General features: G+C 46.9%; 1 protein-coding gene across 3 annotated transcripts in view; it reads left to right on the top strand.

The window, feature by feature from the left end:
- The window catches only part of CPZ (carboxypeptidase Z), a 150,426-nt gene that overhangs the window by 121,227 nt on the left and 10,386 nt on the right, over positions 1-18,813 (top strand). For all 3 annotated transcript variants that reach the window (XM_088461744.1, XM_088461746.1, XM_088461745.1), the window contains exon 9: positions 12,142-12,281. In XM_088461744.1, coding sequence (XP_088317870.1) covers positions 12,142-12,281 — 140 coding nt within the window. The remainder of the gene's footprint in view (positions 1-12,141; positions 12,282-18,813) is intronic.

Genomic DNA, 18,813 nt, shown 5'->3' with positions numbered 1-18,813 from the left:
GGCGCCCTAAAGTATCAGCATTTTTTTCGTGGCACCCTTAGGCAAAAAGCTTCTTATTGAGAAATTCTGCAAAAAGTATTAAATTAAGTAAATTGTGTTTAGATGTCATCCTTAGGTTCAATTATGTGATGGTGGACAGGGTTGCCATTCTGTTTACGTATATTTTTTATGATTGGCAGCCACCAGCTCTAGTTCCCCTATCACATGGACCATAAATAATTTGATTTGGTCGTGAACCATCAACCCGTGGCAGCCCTGCAAGTGCCCCAAGGCATCCCAGGGTGCCGCGGCACCCAGTTTTAGAACCACTGCACTAGGGGGTCAGTTAGAGTTATGCTGCGGGAGTGAAGCATAGGGTTAGGCTACGGGAGGGAAAGGTTAGGGTTAGACACTAGGGGGAGCGGGATGGGAGGGTTAGGGTTTGGCACTAGAGGTAGGGTTAGGATGCGGGAATGGAGGGCTAGTGACTAGAAGGACGGTTATGGCTAGGCTGCAGGAGGGGAGGTTAGGCTTAAGCACTAGGGGGATGCTTAAGGTTAAGCTGTGGATTGGAGGGTTAGGCACTTGGAGGGTTGTTATGGTTAGGCTGCGGGAGGGGAAGGTTAGGATTAGGGTTTAGTGTTACTTACCACCAGAACAGCTGCATGACAGCCGGAACTAACCATCACTTAACCGCCGGACCCAGGAGACACCGCTGGAGCCACCGGAGATCCGCTACCAGAGAGTGAGCACTGCACTAGGGCACACTGTCTTGTCAACATTCTATTCATGCCAACATTTCATCTGTTTCAGCATGATGAATGTTAGTGGTCACGTGGTAAGCATGTCGACATAATGACATTATGAATGTCCACATGATGAGTGCCCACAAAATTATTCCGAACCCAAAAATCAATCTTTAAGAGCCTTTATGCAGCCTCAGTAATATGCATAGTGAAACTATCATTAATATTTAACAAAAAAGAAAGCTAACAATAGATTTATGGCATGAAAATAATGTATTTTTAGCTACTTTGTTAATTATTTAATATGCAAATGGAAACAAAATGTACATTATAATTTGTGATAAACTCCTACAATCACGGGATACCTGTCTTTAGATTTATCGCTGGCCAGTTGCTGTTGTCTGTTGTGAAATGTGAAGCTAGGAACAGCCTAGTAAGAATACACAAGCTGGATAGATGAGTCTGGTTTCATGGTGACAAGTTCAACACAATCTTCCTGCACCAGTTTCACAAAAGCATCATGTCGCTACTCTGTGCTGGGCCTGTCCCTGCCCCTTCCACTGCCTCTGTCTGAGGTTTACTATTTGCTTTTAATGTCCTCCTCACAACTTTATACTATCCCTTCTGTACACTCAGCATGTTTAATAACATAGTCAACCAAGTGTATTAGTGTATTAATTTATGTGTTTCACAAGACCAGTATATGTATCCCTTGAAATACTCTGTGCTGCTGTGAATATTCAGATGATTGACTACATGTTGTTCCATACCCACCCACTTTAAAAGTGAGGGTATCAAGGACAGTCAAGAGATGAAGACTGAATACAAACACATGCTCAGGCCCTGGACAAATGTTCCTTTAAAAGTATTTGCTCAGTTTGTTATCTTGCTGAAATAAATAATAAGAGATATGGTAAGACCTTACATTTGTTATCTCTATTTCTACGAAGTCCATAGGGATCCACAGGAGACCTTGGGGTATAGGTTGATGATGTCAGTCGTCGAGCACCTCAATAGTTAAATTTGTGCTCCCAGGATGCACCGGGCTCCTCTCCTATATCCCGCCCCAAGGCCAAGGCACCTCAGTTTCGTAACAAGCCAATGGCCGGAGGAGGAGAAGAGAGAAGGAAGAAATTCTGGAACACTCAAGTATCACATTCTCACATATAGAAGGAGACGGAAAACCAGTGACCAGAACACAGCCCATCTGCAGCATAGGTGCGACAGGGCGGGAGTAGAAATAGAGATAACAAAGGTAAGGTCTTACCATATCTCTTATTTTCTACTTTAGGGTTCATAGGGCTCCACAGGAGACCTTGGGATTTCCCAAAGCAGTCACCTTAAGGGTGGGGACACTCCTTTGCAGAAATGAGAATCCGCCGCCCGAAGGAAGCTTCCTGAGAAACAAAGGTATCAAATGCATAATACCTTAAGAATGTATGGACAGACCATGTGGCCGCCTTGCACAGCTGAACAGCAGAGGCGCCATGACAAGCTTCCCACGAAGGACCCACAGACCGAGTAGAATGAACCTTAACAGAGGACGGTACAGGAAGGCCCTCATGAAGGTAAGCCTCTGAAATTACCAGGTGAATCCAGCCTGCCAAAGTCTGCTTAGTGGCAGGCCATCCTTTCTTTCGGAAACCAAAAAGAACAAACAACGAGTCCGACTTCCGAAATGAGTTGGTACGGTCCACATAAGTTTGTAGAGCACGTACCACATCCAAAGAGGCCTCACCAGCTGAAAGGTCTGGGGAGTTAAAAGCTGGTACTACAATTTCCTCATTAATGTGGAAGCTGGATACCACCTTAGGTAGGAAAACAGTGTGAGTACAAAGAACCGCCCTGTCCCTATAAAAAATCAGAAAGGGGGGGCGACATGAAAGAGCCCCCAAATCTGACACCCTTCTGGCCGAAGCAATGGCTAGAAGAAACACAGTTTTAATTGTGAGCCATTTTAAATCCACTGAGCCCAGTGGTTCAAATGGCGGTCCTTGTAGAGCCCTAAGGACCACAGTCAAATCCCAAGGAGCCACCGGTGTGATAAAGGGAGGTTGGATGCGAAGCACACCTTGCATAAAGGTGTGTACATTCGGAAGAGTAGCAATCCTACGGTGAACAGTACTGACAGGGCAGAAAGCTGCACCTTCAGAGAAGCAAGGCGAAGAACGTCATCTAAGCCCGCCTGTAGGAATGCCTAAATCCTGGATAATCCAAATTTCTGAGGATTATAACCTCTCATTCAAAGAAGGTGTGCCACACTCTGTGATAAATTCTCACAGAAGCAGGCTTGCGAGCTCTGAGCATGGTGTTCACCACCAAGCTAGAAAAAAAACCCTGGTACTCAAGAGGGCAGTCTCAAGAGCCACGCCATCAAAGACAGACGGCTCAGGTCTGGGTAGAGGCAAGGACCCTGGGACAACAGGTCCGGACATTGAGGCAACAGCATTGGAGTGTCTATGGATAGACTCCGAAGATCTGCGTACCAGTGACGTCTGGGCCACACTGGAGCTACCAGCAGTAGCGTACCTCCTTCTTACTTGAACTTCCGAATCACCTGAGACAGAAGGGAGAATGGAGGAAACAGGTACGGGCACTGGAAGGTCCATTTGACTGACAGAGAGTCTACCAGCAGAGCCCCCACATCTCTTGTTCTTGAGCCGTACCTCGGCAACTTGTGGTTGTGCCGAGATGCCATTAGATCTATTTCGGGAAGTCCCCACTTGTTCACCAGAAGCTGAAATACTTCCTGGTGAAGTGACCATTCCCCTGGGTGTACATCGTGACGGCTTAGGAAGTCCGCTTCCCAGTTCAGGACTCCCGGGATAAACACCGCCGATATGGCTGGGACATTTTCCTCCGACCAAGTCATGATGTGGGACACTTCCATTAGTGCCGCCTGACTTCGAGTGCCTCCTTGGCAGTTTATGTAGGCCACTGTGTGGTGACGTTGTCTGACTGGACTTGCACAGGTTTTCCGTGAAGTATGAGCCTTGCTTGCTGAAGAGCCCTTAGAACTGCCCTGAGTTCCAATATGTTTTTTTGCAAGCATGGACTCCTCTATTGTCCACCTTCCCTGGAAGAGGTGTGAACCCGTCTCTGCACCCCAACCCGGGGACAGGCGTCTGTTGTCAGAAGGACCCACTCCGGGATCCAAAAGGAGCGGCCCTTGGTAAGGTGACTTGTGTGGAGTCAGAGACAGACGTACTACCGGAGACAGTATCAATGTCTGGGTTCATATCCGGCGTGGCGATCCGTCCCATCTGGAAAGGATCAGTGTCTGTAGAGGCCGGGAATGGAACTGGCCATACTCCACCATGTCGAAGGTCAACACCATGGAGCCCAGTAACTGCATTTCCGAGTGAATCGACACCCGGCGACTGTGCAGGCAGCTGCGAACCCGCTGCTGCAGCGTGGTTATCTTGTCCCTGGTCAAGAAAATCCTCTGTTGTTGAGAATCCAACAATGCCCCAAGATGTAGCATCCTCTGTGAGGGCGTCAGTGAGGACGTCTTCCAGTTGATCAACCAACCGTGGCTTTGTAGCACTCCTCAATTTCCCCATTATCAGTCAACACATCATCTTGATAATACGTGGACTGGGAAGACAGTACCTCCTTCCTAGCAGGGCGCTGGAAAGACTCCCCCTGTAAAACCTCTGCCAGGTTTTGCACCGTATTGGAGAGAGTATTGTCTGGTAGGGAGTAGGTTGTAAGGGCATATTATGAGCCACAACCAACTGTCGGGGAATCCCCTGTGACATAGATGGCATAGCAACCTGCGGAGCGTACCCCAATTGTGGGGCCACTGGAGGTGCAGCAAGCCGACCCATCAGGGTAGTTAGTGCTTGTGCAAAACAAGCCCAGGGCGGCTCTTGAGAAGAGCTGGGCCCAGCAGGTAATCCTGCATTTCTGGTACACAGGGTACACAATCCTCCCACAATAATCTCTCTCTCCTTTTGTCCAGCCAAACACCTGTTGCAGGACTGTGTAAGGGGGATATCAGCCTGAGCAAGCAGAATCACTGCCAGACATAATGAATGTATGTGTCAAACTCCTCAGCTCAGCTTAGGCTCCGCTTTCACCACTGACCTGTGAAGTAATTTGATCCCTCAGCAGCACTGTCACCACAAGGGCTAGTGAGAGAGAAAGTACAGGGATAGCTAAAATGGCTGACAGAGAAAAGATCAGTTTAACAGTTAGACAGCGCTAGCAACAGACACATACAATGCCAGGAAAAACCTGCACTATACTGCACTATCATCAACTAGCTAGACCTTGTGTCTAGTAGGAATAGTGCTACATATACCAACCTGCTTGGAGGAGGGGTTTGTAGGGGGACCCAGGCTCCGCAGCTCCCTGTGAGACTAGCGTTTTGTGCACATTAAAATGGCCACCGGAGGACTCACAGGGGGGCTGCCTGAGGGAGGAGAGCTGCCTGCAACCGCCAAACCGCTGTGGAGAGGCACGCAGTGCAGTGGGGGAGGGGCCGGTTGTGCCATACAGGGATGGTCCGCTCCCCTGGCGTGCTATTAACCCCTGGGATGCCACAACGTCCAGGAACCCCCCAGTCCTGGGAAGTAAATGAACTGTATTATCAGCAGGCGGGTTATCACCTGCATGTCCCCCGTGACGTCCGGCCACAGGCCTTTTGCTAGCCAAAACCCCCAGACACCCGTCGCGATCCCTAGTGCAGTGCTAGCGTCTCGGCGACGGCGGGGTGTCGGAGTGGCAGCATACCTTGCTCCATGTTCACGAGCTAGGAAATGAGGCAGTGGTCTTTCCTCACTCCGGTGCCGTACCCAGGGATGGGGTGTGGTCAAATGCAGAGGTGTGGCTACACTCACTTATAAAACCATTCAGTGAGAACAGTGTGAGCACCTATAGGGGGCCTTGCTACTCATCCATAGCCTGCCAGGACCCCCACCGCCAATTACTTCCAGCCAGGTAATTGGTGACCCTGATCCTGACTTGTTTGACTGTAATTTTAAGCATTGCGTTCAAGTGAATGGAGAAATATTTAAAAGATTATCTAAGGGATCATTTGGATTAAAACTTTTTGGACCTGCTCCTAAGAAATGTTTTTAGGGATTTCTTTTAAAGCTTCACCACAAAAGTTGCAGAATAATTCACTATGAATAACTTATATTTTGAATAGTTTATCTGATTTGGACCCGTATTCAATTGCCGGCGAAATGTCCCGGACTTTTCATCACTAGTTTTGCCTGCGGAAAAGTATCGCGCTCTTCACTGCGATTCGTCCTATTCAATTGCAAATGATACGAGAACGCGTCCTGGCGAAACTGAAATCGGCGAAAAGTCCTGTTAGATTTGGGAAAATCAGCCTAACACCCCCCAAAAGATGCACTGACATGGGGGATCACTATGGATACCCCCGAATAGCCCTGCTGAAGGTATTTGGGATGCTTAAATGTTCTCATTTGGTGCTATTTAGCGTCTTTGCACAAGTGGTGAAGAATAGCATTTAGCTGGGTTTTTTTGGCAAAAAGAAGTATTCCCAGCAATTTGGGGTACATGAAAATGGGTGCAAGCATGATCGTTAAAGTGCGTTTTTATAAAATCTAAAAAACGCACCTTCAGCATGCACCTGCAATCAAAAAAACACCTGGGGCAGACTTGAGGGACCCCCTGGAGTGTATTTCGCTAGGTTGTAATTTTGTCCCCCAACTTTGAACTTTTTCACCCCCAAAACGAAAGTACTTTTTTGGGGTGTTCTCGGGGGGCGACTACTACTAAGGGCACTGCTGGGGAGGGAACAGACTACTCCTAAGGGCACTGCTGGGGAGGGAGCGGACTACTACTAAGGGCGCTGCTGGGGAGGGAACGGACTGCTACTAAGGGCACTGCTGGGGGTACTACTAGGGGCACTGCCGGGGATACTACTGGGGGCACTGCACACTGCTGGAACTACAACTGGGGGACACAGCATAGAGGGGGGGTTACTACTAGGGGTACTCCTGGGGGGACTACTGTTGAGGGGGGACTGCTACTGGAGGCACGGCTGGGCTGGGCTTGGCTCTGTGTTGGTTGAAGAGGGACCCCGCAACTTAGTTGCCCTGGGGCCCCCACAAGCCTTAATCCGGTCCTGTGCAGGGGTGTTGTCGCAACTTTGCACCCCAAACCCCCAATTCTGCACTTTTTTCCGCCTCCTTTCAGAGGCGAATCTTGTCCGCTGGTTACAAGGCGCAAACTGAACGGAAACTCTTTGCAATTGAATACGGGGAAAAGTTCTCACCTGGCGAAATGACATCACCAGCGAGAACTTTTCGCCGATCTCGGCTTTTCGCCGGCAATTGAATACGGCTCTTAGTCTTTTGAACCAGTAAAAGATTAGCTGTTTAATAATACTTGCAAGTTTAAAGGAAGCTGGCCTTTAAATATCAAATGCAAAAGTGCAAAAATACAAATAATAATTGTTGTATGAGGTCAATCAGTGATTGCGCTGAGCAAAAAGAAATGTGGGTCCCAGGGACCCCTCACTTTAAAAAATTGGGGTCCTACTCCATAGTTTCTAGGTCCCTTTATGTCTCACTGCCTTTAGCGTGTAAAAACGTGCTATAGCGCATATTTTGCACTGTGAATGACATAGGGAACAGGGGCAGGAGGGCAGAGTACACAGGAGAGCAGAAGGATACAGACAAGGGGAGAGGGTAAGAGGGGGCACAGGAAAGCAGAAGGGGTACAGAAATGGGAGAGAGGAACAGGGGGCACAGAGATGGGAGGGCAGAGTACACAGGAGAGCACTAAGAATGACATAGGGAACAGGGGTAGGAGGGGAGATATTAAACATGTGATACTGTAGCTGTGCAATAATAACAATACACCACCTCTTGCCCCATCAGTTTTATAACAGGATACCAGGGTCTGCTTCCTTATATAATAACAACAGTACACCTCAGCCTGTGCCACCTGTATTATAATAACAGGATTCCAGGGTATGCTTCCGTATATAATAACAACAGTACACCTCAGCCTGTGCCACCTGTATTATAATAACAGGATTCCAGGAAATGCTTCCTCATATTATAATAACAGGACCCTAGATCCTGCCCCATCTGTATGATAGTTTGCTCCACTATTATTATAATAGAGCACAAGTCAGTTTCCCCATATAATCATAACCAGGCACAAGTGGGTGCTGCAGCTGTATTATAACAGGGCACCAGAGAACATTCCCCTGTATGACAATAACATTAATAAATATAAATACCATTTACCCGCTGTCAGATACAGCATCAACCAAGATGTCACCAAAGGGGGTGGAAGTAAGAAGGAGGCACAATCCGTACACCTGAAACAGCACGGAAGTCAGGTGGAATGCACAGCCGGTAGTGATTGGATGAGGAGACGTCGCCGGCGGTGATTGGTTGGGGAGATGCTGCCGGCAGTAATTAGCTGCCACGCGTCCTGCGACACAGTCATATTTAATTTTAATTGAGTCCCTTACTGCCTGCATCACGTAAAAAGGCGCTATATCGTGTATTTTGCGATCACTGGTCAATAATGAATCTCACTCATAGACCATTATAACGTATAGAAATTAATTCAAAGGTCTTTAAGGTAGAATACTGAGACACCTACTACACTTACCTAACTTTTTTTTTAACAATATTACAGTTTTTGGTAACTTATGTATACATATTTCCCAATATTGGGAGTGAGAGGACCAGGGGACATGACCTGTCATGAAGGGGTCTGTAGACAAAGAATAAGTTGGTTTCCGGCGCTTTCTTAGGATCTACAATAGTCTTGATATTCCCCTTATATAAAAAGAAAAAAACAACATATAGGGGTAAATTTACTAAGAATCGAGTCTGGGAGAGTTCGCTTTTTTTTTCAACTCGATTAGCTTCACCGAAACTCGTGTGATTTGAAGCTCCTGAGACTCCCAAATTTACAAAGAAGTGAGTTTAGCTGAGAGTGAGATGGCCGATGGCAGGGGTGTATCTAGTGATTCAAGTGCCCCTGGCAATGCAATGGACTGGCGTCCCCCACCCCCCCTATGCAGTGCCCCCAATAGTAATCCCCCAGTAGTAATCCCCCCTACGCTGCGTTGCCCCCAGTAGTAGCCCCCCTATACAGTGCCCCCATTAGTAGTCCCGCCATACAGTGCCCCCAGTAGTAGTCCCCCCTCTACAGTGCCCCCAGTAGTAGTCCCCCCCTATACAGTGCCCCCCGAATTGGCCACCCCCCTAAATTGCCCCCAGTATTGGCCACCCCTATACAGTGCCCCCAGTAGTGGCCACCCACCCCCTAAATTGCCCACAGTAGTGGCCACCCCTATACAGTGCTCCCAGTAGTGGCCACCCCCATAAATTACCCCCAGTATTGGCCACCCCTATACAGTGCTCCCAGTAGTGGCCACCCCCATAAATTACCCCCAGTATTGTCCACCCCTATACAGTGCCCCCAGTAGTGGCCACCCACCCCCTAAATTGCCCACAGTAGGTGCCACCCCTATACAGTGCTCCCAGTAGTGGCCACCCCCATAAATTGCCCCCAGTAGTGGCCACTCCTATACAGTGCCCCCCAGTAGCGGGCAACCCCCCATAAAGTGTCCCCAGTAGCGGCCACCCCCTATTTCAGTGCCCCCCCTGTAGTGCCAGGCTTACACACACAAACACACACAAAGAACAAAAAAAAATATAACTTACCTGATCCCCGCTCCTGACGCGACCGTCGCTATCCGATCTGAGTCCCGGCCGCTCTTCTCCTGGTCCTGGATGGGAGAGATGTCATGACGTATGACGTCTCTCCCATCACATGCTGCGGGGTGAGCTGGCACATGGAGCTCATTAGTGAGCTCCAGCCGGCTCCCTCCGTGGACGACGCAGCAGCAAATGAGAGTCTGTCTGACTCTCATTAGCTGGCTGCTATAACAAACACACAGCCGCCACTGGCGGCTGTCTGTTTGTAAACTGTGTAGGGCAGATTGTTCTCACTGCATTCTACCCTACACTTGTGGGGCCAGGGGGACTTGTCCACCCCTTGGTTACTGGTGGCACTGCCGGGTGGCGCCCCCCCCTTTGGTTGGCGCCCCTGGCGAGTGCCATCCTGGCCAATGGGTAGATACGCCCCTGGCCGATGGTGAAGCAGAATGAGATTTCTCCCCCAAGTAGCAGGTTTTGCAGGAGATGACTCACCCGAGATTGCAGTGTCTTCTCTCTGCAAAACTCTCCTGAGCAAGCAGCCTGCACATATCAATGAGATATGTGTAAGCTGCTTGTGTTCTAGCCTGTATAAAAACGGGATAAAAGTAAAAAAAAAATTACATAGGACCCCACCCTAAAGCTTAACCAGCCCCGGACTTGCCAGCCAGTCCTGGTTTTTAAAATTACGGGGAACAAAATGAGTAGGGTTCCACCGCAATTTAAGAACCAGCACCAGGCAGCCAAACGGTCAAAACGAGCGTTTAATGGGAGTGCATAATTAACAAAGCAGTGTCATCGACCACGTCACTTGGTTGTCTTTTAGTCTGAACTGCTCGCATGATTGCGGTAGGAAAATGCTACCACAAGAATAGCGAGCAGTTCATATGCCTTTCGATGTTCTCGATTAATCTAATAAATAGCGGAGATGACGTATGATGCGAGCGGCCAGGGGGCGTCTTTACAAAATAGCGAGCGCATGTTTCGTTCGCTCGTTGAGACATAGAGGCGTCAACAGACCGCAAAGAGCGAGTGCTCTATTTAAATATCCGGCCCCTTTTTCAGAACAAGCGTCCGCAAATAGCGTCCGGCTCTGAATTAGGCCCTCTCTCCCTGCTGCCTGGTGCTGGTTCTTAAATTACAGTGGAACCCTACACATTTATTTCCCCTGTAATTTTAAGAACCAGGACTGGTTGGCAAGTCCGGGGCTGGTTAAGCTTTAGGAGGGTGCCCTATGTCTTTTTTTTTTTTACTTTTAACCTTTTTTCCACAATTTACAGGCAGAAACATACATGGATCACAGTGATCTGTGTATATTTCTGACAATCTCGCAGATCACAGGCAGGTGAATTTATTTCACGAGTTTTTACAGGAGGGATTTCCCATCTCATAATTTACAAACTCTCTGCTTGGTAAATTCCAGAATCCTATCTTCACCAGTGAAAAGGTTCTCGAGTTTTGCCGATGGTGAATTGAAGAGAGTTTCCTAACTCTCCAGCATTTTCCCGTAGCAAAGGAGATTTCGCTCCCAAGTTTGACATTAGTAAATTTGAGAGTGGCAAAAAATGCCTAAACTCTCCAGAGTTTGCAAATTCTCCCAAACTCTCAGCTTAGTAAATTTACCCCATAGTGTGAACCTGCAAAAATAAATTGCGAATCAAAGATAAGAGTCACAGTCACCCTATTCAAGTGAGTGTATCGCCTTGGACCTAATAGTCACCGTGGTCCTACGATGGTATCACAGATGGTTTATCTTGATATCTATTACAGTGCTTTATATGAGCTTTAGACATTAATTTATGTAGACCCTGATGTCCGTCGGTGTCCCCCTAATCCAGTTAACAGGAGCTCACAATAATGTTCGAAGAATAGATGATACTTTTAAATTATATATATAAATTATATATTTTATTTCTTCAAACAATGGTAATGTTCTCTTTAGATAATTAAGATGTGTACATATGGTAAAAATGGTACTTGCAAGTAATAAGTGGCCATAAAAAACACATCAAATATATTAAAAACCAATATACTTATAAGATAACATATTATCAAGCAACGCGTTTCACAGAACTTCTGTCTGCTTCCTCAGGCTGGTGGTGAAGGGGTCTGTGTCAATGAGGGTGTGTTGCCACTCCTCGGGGGCATGCCTAGTGTCCCTTATATGCTTTTATCCCCTCTTCTATCACGCATTACCTTCCGTGCGTATCATAATAGCATTTTACACACAAGCTCAGATTTAGCACTGGAATAAATGTAACTTTAAAACATAGCACTTGGCCTATCTAGTCTACCCCTTTACGTCTGGGGTATTAGTGTTAGAGCTGCAATTGGCTTTTCACATTCTTCAAAATATTATGTAGCTGTCTTGTCTGTAATTAGCTTATAGTGATGCCTGCAGTTCACAGCACTTGCAGGAACACAACAAAACAATTAAAGAAATATAAGTAAATTAAAGACTAGATAAAGTTTTCTTGTGTAAATACAAAAATAAAACCATTTCTTGTGAAAACGATTCATCACCAAGACTTAAAATAGGGACTGGTAATGAAGGGGTAAACGTGTGCCACTCATCAATGGTCCAAACGCTACGCCACCTGGATATCCCAAGGAGCAGTAGACCTGGATTCTGATTTGTAGGCACCAAGTTCTGTATAACCATTGCTCAGTCGGGTTTTAATGCATATTTCATAAATACAAATGGTCTGTCTGTCAACACTGGTTTCATGTCATAACATTCTCTCTTTTAGGAATGCCAGATTTCAGTTATCTCCACACAAATTGTTTTGAACTAACCCTGGAGCTGGGATGTGAGAAGTTCCCAACTGAGGACGAACTGTATTCTACCTGGCAAGACAATAAAGAGTCTCTGCTGAGCCTAATTGAAATGGTACAGTGCACGGTTTTAGCATGCTAAATTATGACACAATATTTCACTTCTATGTCAAGTCTCACTCCAAGTGAATAAGACTAGAGGGAGCAGGAGGGAGGGAGGCAGCTATTCAGAACTTTTGTCAGTTTCAGAGGACGTCCTAACTCGCCCCATTCATTGACTGTGCTGCTCATTGATATTTGACTTATGGGGCAGTGTTTTAGGGCAGGCGAAACGTTTGAGGGAAACAAATTCCAGATATAACCTGTGTCATTATTCTTATCCTCAGTTTGAGTACTGCCAATGTTACATTCCACTGTACCAGTGGGGAATCTTTTTCATCTTCCTCCAAAAAAACATCACGTCAGGAAGGGCCTTCACGTATTTTCACTTTTAGTTCCTTTTTAACATGCTAATTTATGAAACGGCCCCTAGACTTGCAAGCTGATCTAACGAGAGAACATCTTGCAGCGTTTATAAATATGTAGAAGCTCCTGCAACACAACAGAGCTTAATGGAGCGTTCCAATAAGTGTTCAGCAGAATATATGGATAGAAGTTTTTCTTCACACACAACCTCATTTCCTTGCATATGTTCATTCATTATCATGGGCAGCAGTCGCCTGGCTTCTAGAGATATGCAAAAGTTTTCAAAACTGTTCACTGACATATTGGCCCGCTTCCACATTTCACCTCAGAATCGTGCATGTTTATCCAATGGAATTTAGCCTTAAGTGTTTTCAATTCAACCGCAATCACACCACACAGTGGAATGAATCGTCCTCCCACTTCTATTCATAGATTATAAATTCAGAGATATGCAGACTTCCAAATACAATACAGAATTGCATCCCGCGGAACGTACAAGTAAAAGAGGAACTCGGTTCACGTGAAACTTCACGGCGGCTTCTCAAATTTCTACTTGCTTCCGAATAATATCCATAGAATGCTATATTAAAGTACGCCTAGTCAGGGCTGTAACCAGCGGAGAAACAGGGCTTTATTGCGCCTTGTGCTGGCCACACCTCCAGAGTGTATGTTGTCATGCTTAAGAGGTGAGACCAAAAGCAACAGGAATTCGGAACACCATCACTATGTTCCGGGAGGCTGTACACGCTGCAGTGTGCATGTCTGGAGGGACCAAAAGACGCTCTGTGTGGCACTGCATCCGTGATTCTGGCTGCAGGGTGCTATTCCAGACACCCCGCTAGCTAGGTACAGTAGCCGTGGGTCAGCAATAGTGCTGCCCACTTGGCTCTGCGCTCTGTGCAGTGGCAGTACCAGCACCCAAGCACAAGACCAAAGGCACAGCACAATTGCTTCCTAGGAGGAACCTGTATTTGTCTAGTGAGGTGCCTGGAACAACTCTCTGCAGCCTGGGGAGTAGAGCTCTTTTAGGATGCGCCCTGCACTCAGGTTTCTGGTGATTTGTGGGGGCGGTAGGCGACATGGAGGGCCCAGAGTTTATATTATATACTAATGTTATATGCTAGGGCCTCGCCCCAAGTGGTAAATTTATCCATTAATAACTTAATATACATTAATAAATCTCACTCTCACATAGCATAGGTATACATGTATTTTTATAATTAAGAAGTGTCAATCTGTAATTGTTTTGGTTGACCCCTATAAGAATGTGCACACATCAGTTAGCCCTGTAAATGTTAGAAGTACCAAAGATATAAAGAGGTTTATTATTAGTATGAATTTAATGTAGTGAAAGCAAAGAGGAGATCCACAGAAAAATTGTACAGCTTACATTTTCTTTCCCCTGTGTAATGCCAGGAAATTGAAAAGGTATTTATACTTTTAATACTAAATTAAAGCTCTTCCTATCTTCCCCCCCAAATAGTTACATTTAATTGGCTAGAGAAGAGGTGGGGAACCTTTTTTCTGCTGAGGGCCATTTTGATTTCTATAACATTATTCGCAGGCCTGGTGCAGGCCACGCCCCCTCCATGTGACATCACACAGTGCGGGCCAGCAATGCCTGGAGCATCCTGAGGAGCTGTAAGGGCAGCGGTGTGACTAAGGATGCTGCAGGTGACACTGCTGCATACATTCTGGCTGCAGGGTGCCATTCTAGGCAAACTGCTAGCCAGATGAGGCTAGCAGTGAAAAGCTCAGAGGGCCAGACCAAATGATTCCATGGGCCTTATACAACCCTCGGGCCTAAGATTCCCCATCCCTGGGCTAGAGTAAAAATGTACAAAGTTATTGCTGGCCAAAACCGACACAGTGTAAACGTGAAAAATGGTGAGCTCTCAAAAGGGGCCGAAACCTGGCAGCAAGTGTCACTCAATGACCTTGTGTCCTGGTTTGGGCAGACAGAAAAGTTCGTTGACAACGACCATGAATGGGAGCGCACTGGGGAGAGGGATAGTGCTGGGAGAGAAAGAGAGGGAAGAGGGAGCTGCTTGTGAGAACTTACAGACTAAGGGGAAGATCAAACCATTGAAAGAGCAACCAGTCAACTTCTAACAGTCATTTTATGGACTGTGCTAGATAAATGATAGTAAGAAGCTGTTTGGTTGCTATGGGCAACTTCTCCACTTTATGGGGTCTATTCATAGAGCAGTGAAAAGTCCTGTTTAGCTGAAAACAGGGCTTTTCACTGCTTTTGGAAATCCATGCAGGGGGTTTCCTTCTCCAGCGGCACCCCTGCTTTGTGTATGAATCGCACCACCATACTTTTGTATGATGAGTGCGATTCATAGAGGAACGGAGAGCTCAGCTTTCCGTTCTTCTGCTGCGTACAGATTCTCCATCTGATGATGGCATAGTCTGTACTGCAAGCCGTACAGAGCAGAGTTGTTGCATAATTCCCTGCTCTCTGCCCGACACCAAGCGCTGACTCCGCCCCATTTTGCCCAGCGTCCTTTGCAGCAGGTCTGACCTGACCTGCTGCTATCGGATGCTGGCGCATGCGCAGTGAGAATACAGACATATCAGGCTCCCAATATGTCTGTATTCTCACTGTTTCCATGATCACGGAGAGGCCGTCTAGCGCATGAAGACGTCTGACAGGTAAGTGTACATGAATGGCTACTAAACACTACTATATATCGCATCAGTAGCCACTTCATGTTCTAAATCAGGGATGGGGAACCTCAGGCCCGGGGGCCTTATAAGGCCCCTGGAATCATTTGGTCTGGCCCTCAGAGCTTTTGTCTGTTAGCCTCATCTTGCTAGCAGGGTGCCTAGAATGGCAACCTGCAGCCAGAATCTATGCAGCAGTGCTGCCTGGGACATCCTTAGGACGCTTCAGACAGTCACACCGCTGCCCTTACAGCTCCCCGGAGTATCCTCAGGATGCCCCGGGCATTGCTGTAATCACCGGCGATTGTGACCCCGCCCTTATGTGATGTCACAAGGAGGGGGCGTGGCCTGGCCTGGGCCCGCAAATAATGTTATATATATCAAAATGGCCCTCGGCAGAAAAAAGGTTCCCCACCCCTGTTCTGCATGAATAGACCCCTATGTCTCTCCAAGGTTTGATATATCTCTCCTTAAGAGAGAAGTTCCCAACTGGAAGATGAACTGGGAAGATGATAATACACACTATGTATTGTAATAATCAGATCAGTTTGTGTTGGAAAAGAGACTCGAGGTACACTCACTAAGCGAGAAAGGAGGTCCACTCCATAAATCTCCTTTACATATATCTCATCTCACAATAATACCCCAGTTGGATGAAGGTGTATGACACACTGTCCTGCACTTTTCCTGCACTCAGCAGGAAATATCCCTGTTATACGTTGTCTCCCTTGTGCTGTGGGCTACATTTTCACAGCTTTTAGACCTCTAGAATCGTTTGAACACTGCGGCCCGTATTCAATTTGAGGCGAAAAGTCCGGATCTGCGATACTTTTTCGCTGATAACGTCATTTTCGCCTGTTTTGCTTTTACTCTGTATTCAATATGAGGCGAAAAGTCCGGATCCGCGATACTTTTTCGCCGATGAGGTAATTTTCGCCTGTTTTGCTTTTACCCCGTATTCAATTTGAAACACTTTCCGCCTAGGCGGAAAGTCAATGCAATGTAATAGGCTAAAACGTTTCGCCTATGAATAGAAGGCGAAAAAAAGTGCAGAATTGGGGTTTTGGGGTGCAACATTATGGGAACCCCCCTGCAGCCTTCAGACAGTCCCCCAAAGGTAAACTGTCAAAAAAAAACAAGGACACCCCAATAAATGACTTTGAAAAAGGGGGTGAAAAAAAAGTTGGGGTACAAAGTTAAAAACTAGCGAACTTGACTATGGGAGGGTCCCCAAGTATGCCCCAGGTGTTTTCTTGATTGCAGGTGCTTGCTCCAGGTGGATTTTCATGATTTTTTCAACTTCACTTTAGGAACTTTTAAATATGCTGACCCCCATTTTCATGTACCCCAAATTTGCTGGGATAAGTTATTTTCTGGAAAAAATATTCCTGAATACTATTCTGCACCACTTATACAAAAACGCTGTTTAGCAGCTATTGAGCCTGTTTAAAAACACCAAATACCTTCAGCAAGCCAAATCGGGGGGTACCATAGGGAACCCCCATGTCAGAGCATCTTTTGGGGGTGTCAGGCTGATTTCCCCAAATCTGACAGAACTTTCCTCCTGTTCAAGTTCGCCGGGTCCCGGTTTCGCGTACTTTCAAATTGAATACGGGGTAAAGCGGGCACGCGCGCGATATTTTTCCGCCTACAAAACAGGCGAAGTAGACAAAAAGTCCGCACCGCGAAAAAGTATCGCGGCTCGGCTCAAATTGAGTACGGCTCTTCATGTCTCAGGCATGGCACTTATTTTATTTAATAAAAAAAAAAAAAGCTTTACAAACCAACACACATTTGGGGCCAAATGTAATAGGTAGTCTGTTTTAGCAACAGTACAAACTCGCACTTTCTCGCACTTTTAAAAAGTGCGAGTTTGTACTGAAACTCGCAAATTCAATAGCCTGCGAACTTTTCAGCTCGAGGCTACTGCATTTGCGAGTTTAGGCGAGTTTAGGACTATGTAAACTGACACCTTTTAATGCGAGTAGCATTAAAAGGTGTGAGTTTTAGAGAAGCCATCACAGATCAGTGAGATCCGTGATGGCTTCTGTGTGTGTTTTAAAAAAAAAAACGTGCACCCCCTCCCCAAAAGCATAACCAGCCCCGGGCTTTATAAAGCCTGTTCTGGTTCTAAAAATACAGGGGCCAAAATGCGTAGGGGGCCCCTGAATATTAAGAACCAGCACAGGGCTTTGTTGAGCTGGTCCTGGTTCTGGAAAATCAGGGGACAAAACAAGTAGGGGTCCCCTGAAAATTCCAGAACCAGCACCGAACTCTTTCTAGTGGGGGGATAATGCCATAGCCAGGGAAAACCTTTCACCGGTTTCCCCGGCCAAAGCATTACTCCTGACCACTAGTCAGTCCAGCCAATAAAGGGGCCCCCCACTCCAGGGCACCCCAGGCCTAGACTGATAGCCCGGGGCTATCCCCGGCACCCTAGGGTGGTGGGTGCCGGGTTGATAGTGTAAAGTGTAAAAATAAAGTTTGCATATTGTCTTTAGTTGTAGAACCACAAGTACCAGCAAGCCTTCCCTGCATGCTGTTATTTGGAAAACCACAAATACCGGCATTCGGGGCATTACGGGCCCGCTGGCACTTGTAGTTCCACAACTAAAGAAATACATAAATAAACAAACATACACCGTGAAAGTAAAATTTTTATAAAACATGCATGCACACTCACACTCACACATACTCACCTAGTATCCGAAGTAATCCATAGGGGTGTACCTGAAAAAAACATCCATACTCACCTCTCCTATGCGTAGATCACGTCCACTGGCAATCCAGGGGTTAAAATAAAAAACCGCAAAAAACTGATCCATGCCGGACACAGCAAAGGTATGTGTGTACACATACCTTTGCTCCGCGTAAATGACCGGGGCACACGTGTGCCCGTCAGTGAAGGGGCCGCCAGCCAATCAGGGAGCTTCTCCGTCGGAGCAGCTCCCTGATTAGCTGAATGCGGCCAGCCTGTGTCTCCCATAGACTTCTATGGTGAGAAATCCCCATAGAAGTCTAAAGTGGGAACCGCTACATCGTAGCCGCAAGATTAATTGAGGTTAATCTTGTGGTTACATCAATGATACAATGTCGCGATTGTTGATTTGTGGTTCTCCAAATACCAGCATGCAGGGAAGGCTTGCTGGTACTTGTGGTTCTACAACTAAAGACAATATGCAAACTTTATTTTTACACTATCAACCCGGCACCCACCACCCTAGGGTGCCGGGGATAGCCCCGGGCTATCAGTCTAGGCCTGGGGTGCCCTGGAGAGGGGGGCCCCTTTATTGGGGGGGTCCTCAACTCCCCAGGGATCCCCGGCCTGGACTGACTAGCGGTCAGGGATAATGCTTTGGCCGGGGAAACCGGTGAAAGGTTTTCCCTGGCTGTGGCATTATCCCCCCGCTAGAAAGAGTTCGGTGCTGGTTCTGGATTTTCAGGGAACCCCTACTCGTTTTGTCCCCTGATTTTCCAGAACCAGGACCAGCTCAACAAAGCCCTGTGCTGGT

The sequence above is a fragment of the Taudactylus pleione genome, unplaced genomic scaffold (genome assembly GCF_031769625.1).
Source record: "Taudactylus pleione unplaced genomic scaffold, aTauple2 ptg001091l, whole genome shotgun sequence".
Lineage (NCBI taxonomy): Eukaryota > Metazoa > Chordata > Amphibia > Anura > Myobatrachidae > Taudactylus > Taudactylus pleione.
This window is presented reverse-complemented; position numbering and strand designations above follow the sequence as displayed.